General features: G+C 35.3%; 1 protein-coding gene across 1 annotated transcript; it reads right to left on the bottom strand.

The window, feature by feature from the left end:
• Nucleotides 1–613: 613 nt before the first annotated feature.
• Nucleotides 614–14,252, bottom strand: gnmt (glycine N-methyltransferase). The gene is made up of 6 exons (XM_063008059.1): nt 13,739–14,252; nt 8,684–8,811; nt 7,160–7,273; nt 6,945–7,087; nt 3,721–3,845; nt 614–2,012 (listed from the first exon to the last, which is right to left on the bottom strand). Exons 1-6 carry the CDS (start codon nt 13,942–13,944, stop codon nt 1,841–1,843), a joined length of 888 nt encoding a protein of 295 aa, XP_062864129.1. The 5' UTR covers nt 13,945–14,252; the 3' UTR covers nt 614–1,840.
• Between the last annotated feature and the right edge of the window lie 318 nt (nt 14,253–14,570).

The raw sequence follows: 14,570 nt of genomic DNA, 5'->3' as shown, positions 1-14,570 counted from the left end.
ACATTTTATTGTGTTGTCTGTACTGACCGGAGATATTAAGAGATACAGTATAATTATTAATGAAGCAGTTTAACTGTACTGTAAAGCTCTTTAATATAAGACTTTTTTTCAAACTTGTCTATCATTTACAGGTAATCTTCTCATATAATCAAAAACAATTAGCTCTTTGCTTTCATTCATCTACTTTTGTCCAAACTGAAACATTCAAAGAAGCTAATCATAAAAATAAACAAGCCCCAAAACACACATGTAACCTTGACAGTTTTAAATATTTAAAATGCTTCTTAATAAAAAATCTTTGTTCATAAAGGCCAAAACTCAGCACTTAATGCTTCTGTAATAAATATCAACAAGAATAATTTTTAATTTAGCTTTAGTTTTAATTAATAATAACCCAGATTAAAACCAAAACAATATAAGTTTAACATGCAGAATGTACTGTTCTAATAAATGTTTTTTTTGTTCTATGCTAACGTTTGCACTTTTGAACATTGTATATTTTGACATTAAATTTGGTCCAGATTAGGACGGTCCGTTATTGTACAAATTCTTCTTGGACCTTGCACCATGCTTAACAAACCAAATGAACAAACAGAATCGATTGTGTAAAACATTAAACACATCAGCAAAAAACCTGTTTTAATGTAAAATGCATTGAGATTTGCAATTTGTATTGTACAGCTGTAACTATTTTTTACATTTCTAATCAGTCCAACAGATGGAGACCTGTGAGCTAACAAATCTCAGCCAACACAGATTGGTACATTTACAAAAAATATAAAACAGGTATAATGCATGTTAATATAGCGTATGAACAGAGAATCCCTTGCCTATAAACAGAGAATATCTTAAATGGCCTAATTTATGTAAACATCCTTTATAATCGTTTATAAAGTTAGAAAAGTTTAGGTGTTTAAGCCACACCACATAAATGTATAATATAAAATAAGGTGCTTCCAAGATTCCACCACCTTTTGGGGAAGGCTCTTTTCTATTCCTGCATGATTGTGCACCATATATAAATGCTTGATTTGAAATATTTGGAGTGGAGAAACTCCAGTGACCTACACAGAGCTCTGATCTCAACCCCATAAAGCACAATTGGGATCATTTTGAAAGCTGATAGTGACAAATTCCTTTTGTGGAGAGCTTTTCCAGATAAATGAAGGCTGTCATAACAGAAGGGTTAATGCCTTTGGTATTAATGCCCATGGTTTTGGAACCGGAAGTTCAAGTTAGCTCATGGCCAACGGTTTGGAATTAATCAATAAGACGTGGAGTTAAAAAAAAAAGATTTCACAATGTACCAGTAATGCTGGATACAAATCAAGGTAAACTAGCAAATAATCAAACCCAAACAGCAACTGTCTCATCAAACATTTTCAGTTTAAGGCATTTGGTTAGAGTTAAATGACTGCTTTGCATATATACACATTTAAAATCAAAACAAGATCAAAAGCTAAAAACAAGCCTGTTAAAGTGAAATTCAAGGTTGACGTTTATAGCACAGCTAAAAGGTTTGCATTTCTAACTTCTTTTAGAATTTGCAATAGAAGCAAAATAAAAGCTCAATAAAACAGTAAGAAATTGTTCAACCAAATATTCAGTGGCACGTTCATAGCAGGGCAACATATACATTTACTAGATGTACGTATGTGTGCGTCACAGCAGTGTTTGGGTTTAATAGCTGAGTAGCAAAGTTTTGATGGTTCTTCTGCCACATCTTTCTTTTTTTGTCATGTCTAAGCTTGAAATAGCAGCAAATAAAGCAAAAATGAACGAAGAAAATAAGACCAATAACAAAAAGATAAAATCATAAAGCTAAATTGTAACGATTACACTAAGCAATCTTTTTAACAACATGAATGAAGTAACATGGAGCTTCGTTCTTTCCAGGTGTATATTGCTTAAAATCACCAAATACAAGTTGCTGGCATTTTCCAAAGAATGCTGTCTTCAGCAGCTCCTTAAAGCTCTCCAGCTGGTGTGGGTAATAGGACAAGCGGAATTTACTACAGAACACACAGAGGACATTATAAGATGTTTCCTCAAAAAAAAGTCACAAACTATGCAAGACCTCAAATGAAACAGTATTACAGCAAATGTTATTGAATCTATAGCTCATGTGACACTACTGACAAAGTAACAGAAACTGATTATTTAAATAAAGTCTAAGGGCAGTAGTTTTTACATTACATTTACTGCATTTAGCAGACACCTTTATCCAAAGTGACTTACAATTATAACTGAATACAAATCGAGCAATTGGGTTAAGGGTTAAGGGCCTTGCCCAGGGACCCAACAGTGGCAACTTGGCATTGGTGAGGCTTGAACTGGCAACCTTCTGATTACTAGTCAATTACATTAACGACTGAGCTACCACTGCCCTTTTTGGTGTAATCCTGGCAAAGTGAAATATAGTTTAGCTGACCTTTTTTAATATATAAATATTATATAATTATCGACACCCTACATATACAAACTCCTTGTACTGAAAAGTTCGAACATTTTGTAAAATGCTATTAAAAAGCAAGATTCTGTGGTTTGTTAATTCTCTTAAACCTTTAACTAAGACGTACAAACAAAAGCTTCATTGACCAACTTAACTGTATTTTGCAAATATAAGCAGATTTTAAATTTGATGGCTAAACTAAGCCATGTAAAAGCTGGGACAGCTGCAACATTTCACAATAAGCAGATGATTGTACCATCTATTCACCATCATGTACTAACACTTGTCTTTAGTCCTGTCTTCTAAGTACTTGTTTAGATTAGGGATAATTAGGAATATCTTTTGTAGTTATTTATTATAGGATTTTTTGTATTATTTGCACTGTTTTGTATTGTCTTGCACTTTTTGTACCGTGTTACACCGTGATCCTAGAGGAACGCTGTTTCGTTTCAATATGTACTTGTATGTAGCTGAAATGACAATAAAACCTCTCTGACTCTGACTCTGACTCTGATGTATGACACCTCATAAAGAGATGTGTTATAGGCATCAAATTAAAGATGTTTGTTTTTACAAAAAAAACTTGGTCAGGGAAAACACAGAAACATTTAATTTTCTTTTGTGCTTTTGTCTGTTAAATAAACGTTTAAGAGAATTAACAAATAGGATTCTGGCCGTTGCATTTACAAAATATTACTACTTTAATGTAAATGGTGTTTGTAGAAAACAGGCTTATGCACTGTTCATTATGCATGTTTGTTCATTCCACCACTTTTTAAGTAATATTTAAGCAAAACAGGTACATTGTTAGTATTACATATTAGTATTGTTTTTTTGGGAAGGTTTTGTTTTGAGAGGTTAAACACTTTTTTAAAGATGTTTAAGAAGTTTTGCTGAAAAGGCTGAATACCACTAAATCTCTCCAGGGGGACACTCTTCTTTACTTAAGACCGATTAATCCTACAAGTTCATGTATTTGTGTGGCCCAAAACTAGCTCTAGACCACTGCTGGGTCACTCTTTTTTTATTTCACATGTAGAGTCCTACAAAAATGCTTTGCAACCAATTGACAATTCGGCTTTAAAATAATCTGCCACCAATTTCAGATACCAATATGAATTACACAGTTTATTGACTATACTGTATAATCAAGCCTGTATCTCAATTGTTTACCAAACCAAAACAACTACTTATTGCATTTTAAGACTCTCATGTCTTTAATCCAGAATTATTCCCAGCACCCTTTGTTTGTTAGACATGCACTCTACCTTGTCTCCGGTGGATTCATTGAGCCCTGTGGTTGTGGGACCTCCAATGAGTAATCCAACGTCACCATGTGTGGCTTGTTGTTCACCCATAGTACCGATGTGGAGATGTCCTGTTTCATATCACTCTGCAGTACGAACATAAACACATATTAAAATCAAACAGCTTTTACTTGTAAGTTGAAACCTTGCAACTCATAGAAAGCCACTGTTGGGCCCAACAACATTATTGGTCATTGCTTTGTATTGTTCAATATGGTGGCATCAGTCCTGATCAGGGTTACATTGGGTTTGGAGCCTATTCTTAAAACACTGGACCACCAATTTAATCCAGGTCACACCTATGGGCAATACAGAGCATGTGTATAAAACCCACACATCCATAGACAGAACATGGTATACTTAACAAAGGTGCCAAGAATTAAACCTAGGGTCCCAGAACTGTACAGCAATATCATACCTGAAGTTTACTAAATAACAAATTGTCTACCCTGTCCGCTTGTCAGCCATCACTGTAATGAAGGCTGGTGTTATAACAGCACCAAGCACCATCTAAGACTGTTAAATAGACTGGTAGTGATAAGGTAAATACTGATGTTTACCTATTTGCAAACTGGCTACAAAAGTGTTCAGAGACTGGAGTGTTGTCTTTCTTAGCTTTTGGATTTGTTGGCATCTTGGTAATTTGCTATCCAAGTTGCAGGGTAGCAAAGACTTTTTTCATTTACATATACATTTTCAGCATTTAGCAGACGCCTTTATCCAAAGCGACTTACATTACAGTTACAATATACAGTCTGAGCAATTGAGGGTTAAGGGCCTTGCTCAAGGGCCCAACAGCAGCAACCTAGCAGTGGTGGGGCTTGAACCAGCAACCTTTGGATTACTAGTCCTGTGCTTTAACCACGAGGCTACGGCTTGCCCTAGTGCTCAATGCCAGGACTTGTTACGTTTTTATTATCTTATATCTGCATAGGTTTGTGAGAAACTGTCAAGATCCAATGAGAAGACAAAGCAGTGGTAGCAGCAGCACCAACTCAAGGGCTAAACACACAAGCCAGCTCAGAAGGCTAAAGCACACAATTCAGTTTAAAAAAAAGTGTTGCGTGTTGGTTTTCGCTTTCCAGAGGCCAAGCAGTCAAAGGAGTCCTTTGGTGTAAGATAGACAGCTCCATACATATTGGATTGGTTTCCCAGACAGGGATCAAGGCTAGTCCAGGACTACATTTTGCTTTAAATGGAGAATCTCCATTCAAAATGCTGTGTAGTCTAGGACTAGGCTTAATCCCTGTCTGTAAAACCAACCCATTAGGTTTATCAGTTTTGCCCCCTTCTCAATGTCTTCTATTTTCACTTATATGTTTTAGATCATCAAATAACTTTTAATATTACACAAAGATAACACAAGTAAACACAAAATACTTTTTTAAATGATGATTTCATTTATTAAGGGTAAAATTCTGTTTAGCGCTACCTGGCCCTATGTAAAAAGGTAATTACCTTAGCAACTAAATCAACCAGTAAACCGAACTGAAATGACAATAGGGTTTAATGTCACTAGCCACACCCAGGCATTGCTGGACATTCCAGTGAAGTCCTGGACATTCATTTTCATAGTAAAATAAGGACTACCCCAAAAATCCTCTGAACCCATGCATCACCAATCTGCATATAATTACCTGAACAAGTACACATTTAGGAGTAAGCATGGTCAGTATTAGCTAACATTTTGTCTTTTTATCTCAGTTAATACCTAAACTGCATGATTTCAGTTTGCCTGCTGTCTCTGTTTTACTTAACATTCTGTCAGTAACCATAAATTCTAGCCTTTAAATGCCAAATTACTAAAGTTTTATAGCCTAATCTGTTTGATTAATGTGTTTCATAAAACTACAAAAATAGGAAAATAAACAAATTTACTGTGTGTGGTCAGTATCAGATTACATCCAAAATTAACACCAGTCTTTATTTATGCACATTATATAGCCATCATATTTGATTATTTTTCATTATTAATAGGGCTGTCGTTAATTGCGTTAATTAATGTGATTAACGCGTTACAATTTTAATTGCGATTAAAAAAATGGAGAAAATGAATGGAGAATAAAATTTTTAATGAAATTATTTTTATTGGGCTGTGTTTGTGCCACTTTAAACATGCATCACTGTGGTAATTTGTGCTGCTTTAACACAGCAACATTGTGTTTATACTGTATAACGATAACACAGGTCTTTTTCCAGTTTGCAGTCGTGAGTTACAAATTACTCGAGCTGCTGCTGCTGCTACATACTGCGAAATGTAGGGGTGTTTCAAATAATAATTTTTGTTTTCAAAAAGCGTGAGAAATCATTACTAGACAAAATTACAGTTATTAATTAACGCTTCAATATCATCGTCGGTTGAAGCACGCCTTTGTCTTGTCAGGCGTCTGAGCGCACGGATACGCGTTACAGGCAAAATGAGCTCAGACTCAGTCTAACTTGATTTCAGATTGGATGGAAAGCCCATGAACTGTACATGTCGTGGGAACATTAAAAACACTGGTGTTAAATGGATCGCCTTGGACTGTAGACGCTTTAACATAGTTAACGATGTGGGTCGATATGACGTTATACATGTTGCATCTAGAAATGGTTCACTGTAGTACCCTGAGCGCCTGTTACAGTGGCAGGGTTACAAACAGGAAACTTTTGCCAGATAATGTGAACAAACTTGTCATTTTCAATAACAGGCTGAAAGATGGGTAGCTGTTAACAACTCTATATAGGCATTGGCTGGCTTTTTTAAAGATAATTTAGATTTAATCATGTTATCATAATTTTATTAATTTTTTTATTGGAAAACATTTTCTTGCAATAAAATGTGCATAACTGTTCAAATTTTGCTTAGTTATTTTTGCAGTCGATTAATCACGATTAATTTTGTACTTTAATCGCGATTAATCTTGATTAAAAAATTTCTTCGTGTGACAGCCCTAATTATTAATACTATTAATATTTTTTCTAATGTAATAACTAATTATAACTAAGTATAATAACATCAGTTTTTTCATGTATTATCATTATTGTTCTGGGCAACCACAATGAAGGATGCCTGTGTGGGCAGAATGGTGACTACCTGTAATGAATAATAATCTCATTCTATTAAATACATTCTAAAAAAGGGGTGTAAAGAATACGTAGTCTATTTATTTATTTCAAATAATGTTTTAGTTTTAAAACAGCACCTGATAATAAATGTTCTTGCCCTGGGGAGCACAGCCAGTCTCAAGGATGTAATCATAGTTACGATGGTCGATGATCAGGATTCCATTGGGTTTCACCATGCTGGCAATGTTCTGCAGTGCCAGCTTCTGATCGCTTTGGTCCCCTGAGAGATATTTAAACAGTCGATCAATAAATACGTTTATTATTAAAACATTATTAACTTAAATGTTCTTACCTTTAAAATCTGGTAAATGTGCAAATGAGTTCCCCAGACAGATAACAGCATCAAACCCATTTCCTGGCTTTTGAACATCTTCTGATAAAGTGAGCCAGTTAGCTTCTTCAATTACTGCAGGGGGGGGAAACATCAGTAACAATCAGTTATAGACTGGTAACACATTAGATTAGGATTGTCTCCACACACACACACACACACACACACACACACACACACACACACACACACACACACACACACACACACACACACACACACACACACACACACACACACACACACACACACACACACACACACACACACACACACACACACACACACACACGTTTAGATTTAACTGGCATTAATCATGCCTGGGTGTGGCTAGTGCAAGTAAACCAGTTGTCAATAGAATTCGGTTAACTGGCTGCTTTAGCTAGAGTGGCAATTACTTTTTCACACAGGGCCAGGCAGAGTTGAACAGCATTTTTCCTTGAATAAATTTGGGTTATCTATTATTAATAGTATTCTGATGATCGCAAACATAAAGTGTAAATACCGTATATATTTACAAAAATACTATGCCAAAACAAAAATAAGAGTTTTATTAAGATTTTAATATTTTTTTTTTTAAATAAAGTGCACAGACTACTAAAACTTCTCAAAGGTCCCAGAGACAACTATTTAAAAAAAATAATAAGTTCATAACTCAATACAAAACAGACTGGGGGAGAAAATATTAATTTAAAGGTGATTCAGGAAAAAAATACAAATATATGATCCTTAAACCATCCATTCTATAGATGTTTAGTAATACATTTTACTAACAATCAAACCTGTCCATGTATTGTGAGCTCATGAAGTCACATGTATCTGTGGGTAGGCTGAAGCTAAGGCGTATATATCATATGAGGTTATGCAATCATGCAAAATAAACAAAGGTAACATTTTGGATTAACCTAGTCATTATTCTGACCTGAACACAATAGAGCACAGTGGTAAGACCTGACTAAGCACTGTACATTTCTGCGAATATGGGTGGACTGAAATTTCTTTACAGTGATGTAAAACACTAATATTAAATAAGTGTTTAGTTTCAGTCATTTCTGTTTAATGTTTTGTTTTGTTTGTTACTGTGATTAAATGAAAATGGCAATAATCTTTTACACAGGGTGTTGGACAGCTTTGTTCCTTAATATAATGATATAATGTTTTAAAAAATGTGTTGTCTTTTTACGCAATATCATATTTTATGTTCTAAGACTATTCATATGATTATAAATATGTAGTAACAAAGACAATTAGATGGGACAATCATTTTTTTCTATTTCCGTTTATATTAGGATGCACAATTTGACTACTGAAATGTCTATATGCCTAATGCCTAATCAAATAAAGACTTTACAGTTTTAAAAGGTAGAGTAATAAACTATTGGCACGTTGTAGTACTGTAAAAGATATAACACAACAGCTAAATAATTTGTAAAATTATCATTTTTTCATCATTTGCTTAACATGTTTGCATAATGTAATACTTACCCCACGCATCAAATGTTGGCTCTTTTCTCCTCTCCCACCTTTCCTTGAGTGCATATTTCAACATCTTGTCACTGGCATCCACACTAGTCATCTTGAATCCCTCCTCCAGCAACATGATTGAATCCACACTGCAAAATGTAAGAGTTTAAATGTTTAAATAAGAACGTTTTTCATATTGCAATCACTGGCTAACCTAGAAATGCAGCAATCATTTTACCCAGGTTTATTAAACAACTGAGATATTGTTCAGCTTTACAGCTTTACTTATTACTATTTTGTACAGAGTTCTGTCAATTAACTCACATACACACAGTTGCACTAATGTAGCTAATAACATTTCTGTGTGTTTTTAGGAGTGGAAGGAATATGGAGTACCCAAAAACCCTAGGAAAATCTCATCACTACACACCAGTCCATTGGTACTCCAATGCTTCACCGTGTCAGCTGTTGTGTCAGATTTTTTTTAGTTTTATTATTTTGTTTATAATTGGAAATTTAAAGGAACTTATTTTCATCTCCAAATACAATTAAAAAATACTAAATATAATATAAACTACTAAGCATAAAACAGCCAGAAAATGTAGTGATTACCCAACAGTTCCTAAATGAGAAACCTTAGAACACAGGTATTTTTATGCTGCCATCCAAATAAAATGGATCTAATCACAACATGCTGCCTACCTCACCAGCCTCCTCCAGCACAGAATAAAGACCTTATTATATTGTGAAAGTAAGGATCCACAATAACATTATTGTGTCAGTGAAATATTACTGTAAGCTACCTGCATGACATTGTGAATACAACCTATCACCAATCTGATAGTAAAGGGGGGGGAGGTGTAGCCTACAAACAATCTAGTGAGTCTGGGGATCTAGGTTCACTATCATGCAATTAGCAACTTACAGTATTACTGAAGATACAAATAAACAAAACTACACACTTTAGGCCAGTAGCTCCATGATTTAAACAACAGCAAAAACTGCAAAACACTGCCTCCTTCTTATGACAGCACAAGTGGTGAACAAGTACAGAAAAAAAGAGTGTGGCAATTTGTCCACACAGCTGTATGAATTAAGATATTTCTGACACCAGGAACATATACAAATCTTGATTTGTATTTTACACATAACGATAAATACACAATTAACTGTGCCTCTATGCACAAAGCAAGGTCCATAAAGACATGGTTTGAAGCGTTTGGTGTGGAGAAACTCTAGTGGCCTGGACAGAGCCATAACCTAAATCCAATCAAAACACTTTTGGGATGAACTGAAATGTTGACTGCAAAACAGGCCTCCTTGTTTAACATGGGTGTCTAATTTCAAAGGTCAGTTCATTTGACCATTCATTTATTTTCATCAATGGCTGTACCTTGGTCAGCGCAGCACTGGGTCAGATACCACACAGAAACACTTGGCACAAGGATTTACATTTACAGCAAGCAGCTTGCTTTTCCAGAGCAACTTACAGAAGTGCTTCCATAGTAAACATTTCCTTATTCTTGTACTCTTACATGTATACTGTATACTGACCAGGAATAAGCCAAAATGACAGCATAATGACGTGGATAATCATTTTCATCAACCACTTTACACTGGCCAGAGTCCCAGGACAGGCCGCCAATCCACCATAGAGCTTCAGTCATCCCTCATTCAGACAAAGCAAATGTCTGTGTAGACGCGCGGTCAGCCCACTGATATTCAAACCTGCGTTTGCGTGATATAGTGCTCATGTACTTATTTTGTGTAATGTGTTCACATTAGTAAAGAAAATAGAATGTGGAGCAGTTAAACCCAAAACCACACTAGATGTATGCAAAAGCCTGGCTCTCTAAAGACCCTGATTAGCCAGACAGTATTATGGAAATGGTGGGGGTACCAGTGTGGCTGGGATGTGCTGAATAAGCAGTCTGTGTATGAGCTGTACAGTAGGAGAGCAGAAGAGCAGGTTATTATTAGGTCAGTTATTATTAGTGTCACTAGCAAACATTAGAAAGTTTTGTTGCTTGAGCTACAGAAAACCAGAAATGTTCCTGTCATATTAATGAAAGTTCAAAGTTAAAATAGCTCATGAATATTTATAGACAGGGTTGTAAGTACACTACTCAACTTTTTGCCCTCTGAAACATGTGAGCCATGCAAGGTATATAACATAGTTACAGTAGAAAGTTTTTTTTATTTTTTTTTACTAATTGTCCACCATTAAAAACATTCTTAAATTCAGTGATGGTACAGTAAGTCAAAGGGCAGAAATCAAAATGTAGAAATGATTTCTGTTCTTAATTGTACAATTGTGTATTTTCTTTTGTCATTTTATACTGTACATAGTCCTTGTTTTATGCATTCCAAATAAAAGGATCATGATGGATCTTACTGACATACAAATACAAGTGTAAGTGTTCCCAAGATGCTTATAAACTGGTTTTAATGTGACAGAGGTCTGATATGCATTTTAGCCACACATTATATTACAGTGTTATACATCTGACCTCCAAAATCCCTTTTAATAGAAAACATTAACTACCCATGTCGTCCATTAACAGCAGAGTTGGCCAGGGTTATTATTGTTGACTAAACAGATCATAATATAAATTTAAACAATCAAACTAAACTACATTTAAATGCACTTTAGTTTGCCCACAAAACTGTAGATTAGGTTTAGTAGTTCCTGATTAGACAGTCAGATATTAAAGCTAGCTAGCAGTCTGCTGCTACTGCATTTCCCATAATGCATCTTTTATACAAGAGAACATAAAACCATTGTTGTAAAAGATGCAATGACTAATTCATACCTTGATAATTTTATGACTGGGCTACTGCAATGACCATTTCATTGGTCTTCCTACCTAAACCACCACTCGACTACAGCACATTCAAAACTCAGCTAGGGTGCTCACACCAAGACATGTTTCCATATCACCCCAATTCTGTACGAGCTTCACCAATCACAATTTAGTACAAACACTACTTCTTACCTACAAAACTCTTCATAATCTTGCCCCTTATTACTTGCAGGTCATTTAATGTTATGACACCAAAACTCACTTTCGCAAAACCTACATAACATCGCAACATTCAAGTATTTCAGATCACACCTAAAAACCCACCATTTTACAAAGTCCGATCCTCCTAATTCTGCTCTGATTAAGTTTTTGTTTGAGAGGGAGTTTATTTTGTCCATTTGTCCACTGAACAAAAACAATAATGTTGACAGAGCAACAAAATACTGAGCAAATATTTTATTTATTGTTACTTACATGCATGCAATACACCTACAGTTAACCACAGTTTAGTATAGCTGAGCCAGAGGAAAAATGACGTTGATGTTAAGTAAGGACATTCACAGCAACAAATGATTCAATGACTGACTACTGCAGAGCCTGTCTGAGCTATTATGCAACACTTCACCTACGCCTAAACTCTGCCTTTGGTTACACACATTACGCAATCACTGGCTAGTTTCAAATCAAACGCTTACTAGACATTAACTACACTGTTAAATATTGTCTACATCTGGCATGAAGGGTTGTCAATTTTTTCTCTACAAAAATCCTCTAGATTTTTACTCATAAATGTATGTTTGTTGTCAGACACTGCAGTAGAAGACAGTTAACTAAGTCTTAGTGTATACTCTCTTCTGACTCACTCTTTGACCCCAAACACTAGTAACTAAGATGACATTTATACTTTATTACTGCTTGTATTTATTTAATAGAGATGTAATAAAGCCCATTTTATGTAATTAGGCATGTATTAACAGTTGACTTCTGTCAATTCTGGTCGTTTACAATTCTGCCATCTGTCTAAACTATTAAGCTGTGTCCAAATACTTATACTATGCATTTATACACCCTTTTTGCAGTATTTCCTGTATACGGCCAAACCTTAACTATGTGCTCTATTCTGTGGTGTATGGCCTGTGTCTTTACATTATAATGTCATGGTATACATAAGATGACCAGTTACAGTGTGTTGGATAACTAGCTCCATAAAATAATTAATTATTTAAAATGCCCAGAAAAAGCTAATATAAGTAAATATAACCAATGTATTTTACTTTGTCTGGTTTCTCTCAAGGTTTTATTCTTGAGACTTGCTCATCAGGGGTTTTGGTCCTAGAATCTGTAAAGTTGCATTAAGACAATGCCAACTGTAAAAAAAAAAAAAAGTGCTATCCAAACAAATTTGGACTTGATTTGATATAGCCACGATTTGAACACTGGGAGGGCCAAATCTACAGGGGAGAGTTGTTTTGGGTTCCTGCTATTCTAAAACATTCCTGCCATAAACAACAACTGATGGGATCAATGACAGATCCTGGGAGTTTATTTAATTTTTACACCAGTATATTGGGGGGACATTTTAAGCAAATAGAATAGAGTAGAATAAAACAGAATAGAATAGAATAGAATAGAATGCCTTTATTTGTCTATACATATACATATGTACAGTACAACAAAATTCTTTTTTTTGTTGTTGCATATCCCAGCTTGTTTGGAAGCTGGGGTCAAAACGCAAGGTCAGCCATTGTTCGGCACCCCTGGAGCAGAGAGGGTTAGGGGCTCAAGGGCCCAACAGTGGCTGAATGGCAGAGCTGGGATTAGGGGTCCCTGCTGAGTCTGGTTCCTCTCAAGGTTTCTTCCTGTAATTGTAAGGGAGTCGCCCTCGGCTTGCTCAAGAGGGGTTTTTGGTCTGTTGGTCCTGGATTCTGTAAAGTTGCTTTGAGACAATGTCCATTGTAAAAAGCGCTATATAAATAAATTCGACTTGACTAGATTAGAACTCTCAGCTCTACCCACTAGGCTACCACTACTATTCCAGTGTGAACATTGCTATTGTGATTATGGTCTTGATTGTCATATATTACTTTTGAATGCTCATCATATTTTCTTAATTATGTTTACTTTAATGATCTTAGTATGATGTTTAGTAGTTGGTAAACCCTTCCTTCGATCAGTGTAGGGCAGATATGCATGTGTGTGTGTGTGTGTGTGTGTGTGTGTGTGCGTGTGTGTGTGAGAGAGAGAGAGAGAGAGAGAGAGAGAGAGAGATTACCCAGTTCCGCATGCTACATCCAGTACATTGGTGCACTGGTGTTGTTTGAGTAGAGACACCACCCAGCTCCGGTACTCCTCAGTCCTGCTCCTCGTGTCTCCTATATACATCTGCCACACTTTAGCTGCTTTACCGTCCGCATACTGATCCGGTAACCCGACTGCAGCTACACCGAGAGAACGAGTCCTGTACACACTGTCCACCATACTGACCACTGTTAATATACTCACGTATTGATATAACTGTGTGGTTCTGACACCGTCTGTTTACTTCCAACTAACGTGAAGCGCACACAGCCTTCCTACAGACTGCCGCATGTCATTTATATACGGAAGAGAGGCAGCAGGAGGAACTTTAAACCAATCAAATCACATCATTCTCTCACGCCTACGTTTTGATTGGTTCACGACAACAGATATGGGAACGCCTCTCCGCCCGTGCTGTCGTCACATTCGCAGCTTGCATGAACCTACAGCAGTAATACACCTAATAATGCACCTAATAATAATACACTAATAATAATAATAATAATAATAATACACTAACAATAATACACTAATAATAATACACTAATAATAATAATAATACACTAATAATAATACACTAATAATAATACACTAATAATAATACACTAATAATAATAATAATACACTAACAATAATACACTAATAATAATACACTAATAATAATAATACACTAATAATAATAATAATAATAATACACTAACAATAATACACTAATAATAATACACTAATAATAATAATAATACACTAATAATAATACACTAATAATAATACACTAATAATAATACACTAATAATAATAATAATACA

The sequence above is a fragment of the Trichomycterus rosablanca genome, chromosome 13, assembly GCF_030014385.1.
Source record: "Trichomycterus rosablanca isolate fTriRos1 chromosome 13, fTriRos1.hap1, whole genome shotgun sequence".
Lineage (NCBI taxonomy): Eukaryota > Metazoa > Chordata > Actinopteri > Siluriformes > Trichomycteridae > Trichomycterus > Trichomycterus rosablanca.
This window is presented reverse-complemented; position numbering and strand designations above follow the sequence as displayed.

Coding starts and splice junctions, on each gene's coding strand:
- gnmt (XM_063008059.1), bottom strand. CDS start 13,944: ATGGTGGACAGTGTGTACAGGACTCGTTCTCTCGGTGTAGCTGCAGTC. Junction 8,812..13,738: donor GATGTAGCATGCGGAACTGG/GTAATCTCTCTC, acceptor TACATTTTGCAG/TGTGGATTCAATCATGTTGC. Junction 2,013..3,720: donor ATGAATCCACCGGAGACAAG/GTAGAGTGCATG, acceptor TGTGTTCTGTAG/TAAATTCCGCTTGTCCTATT.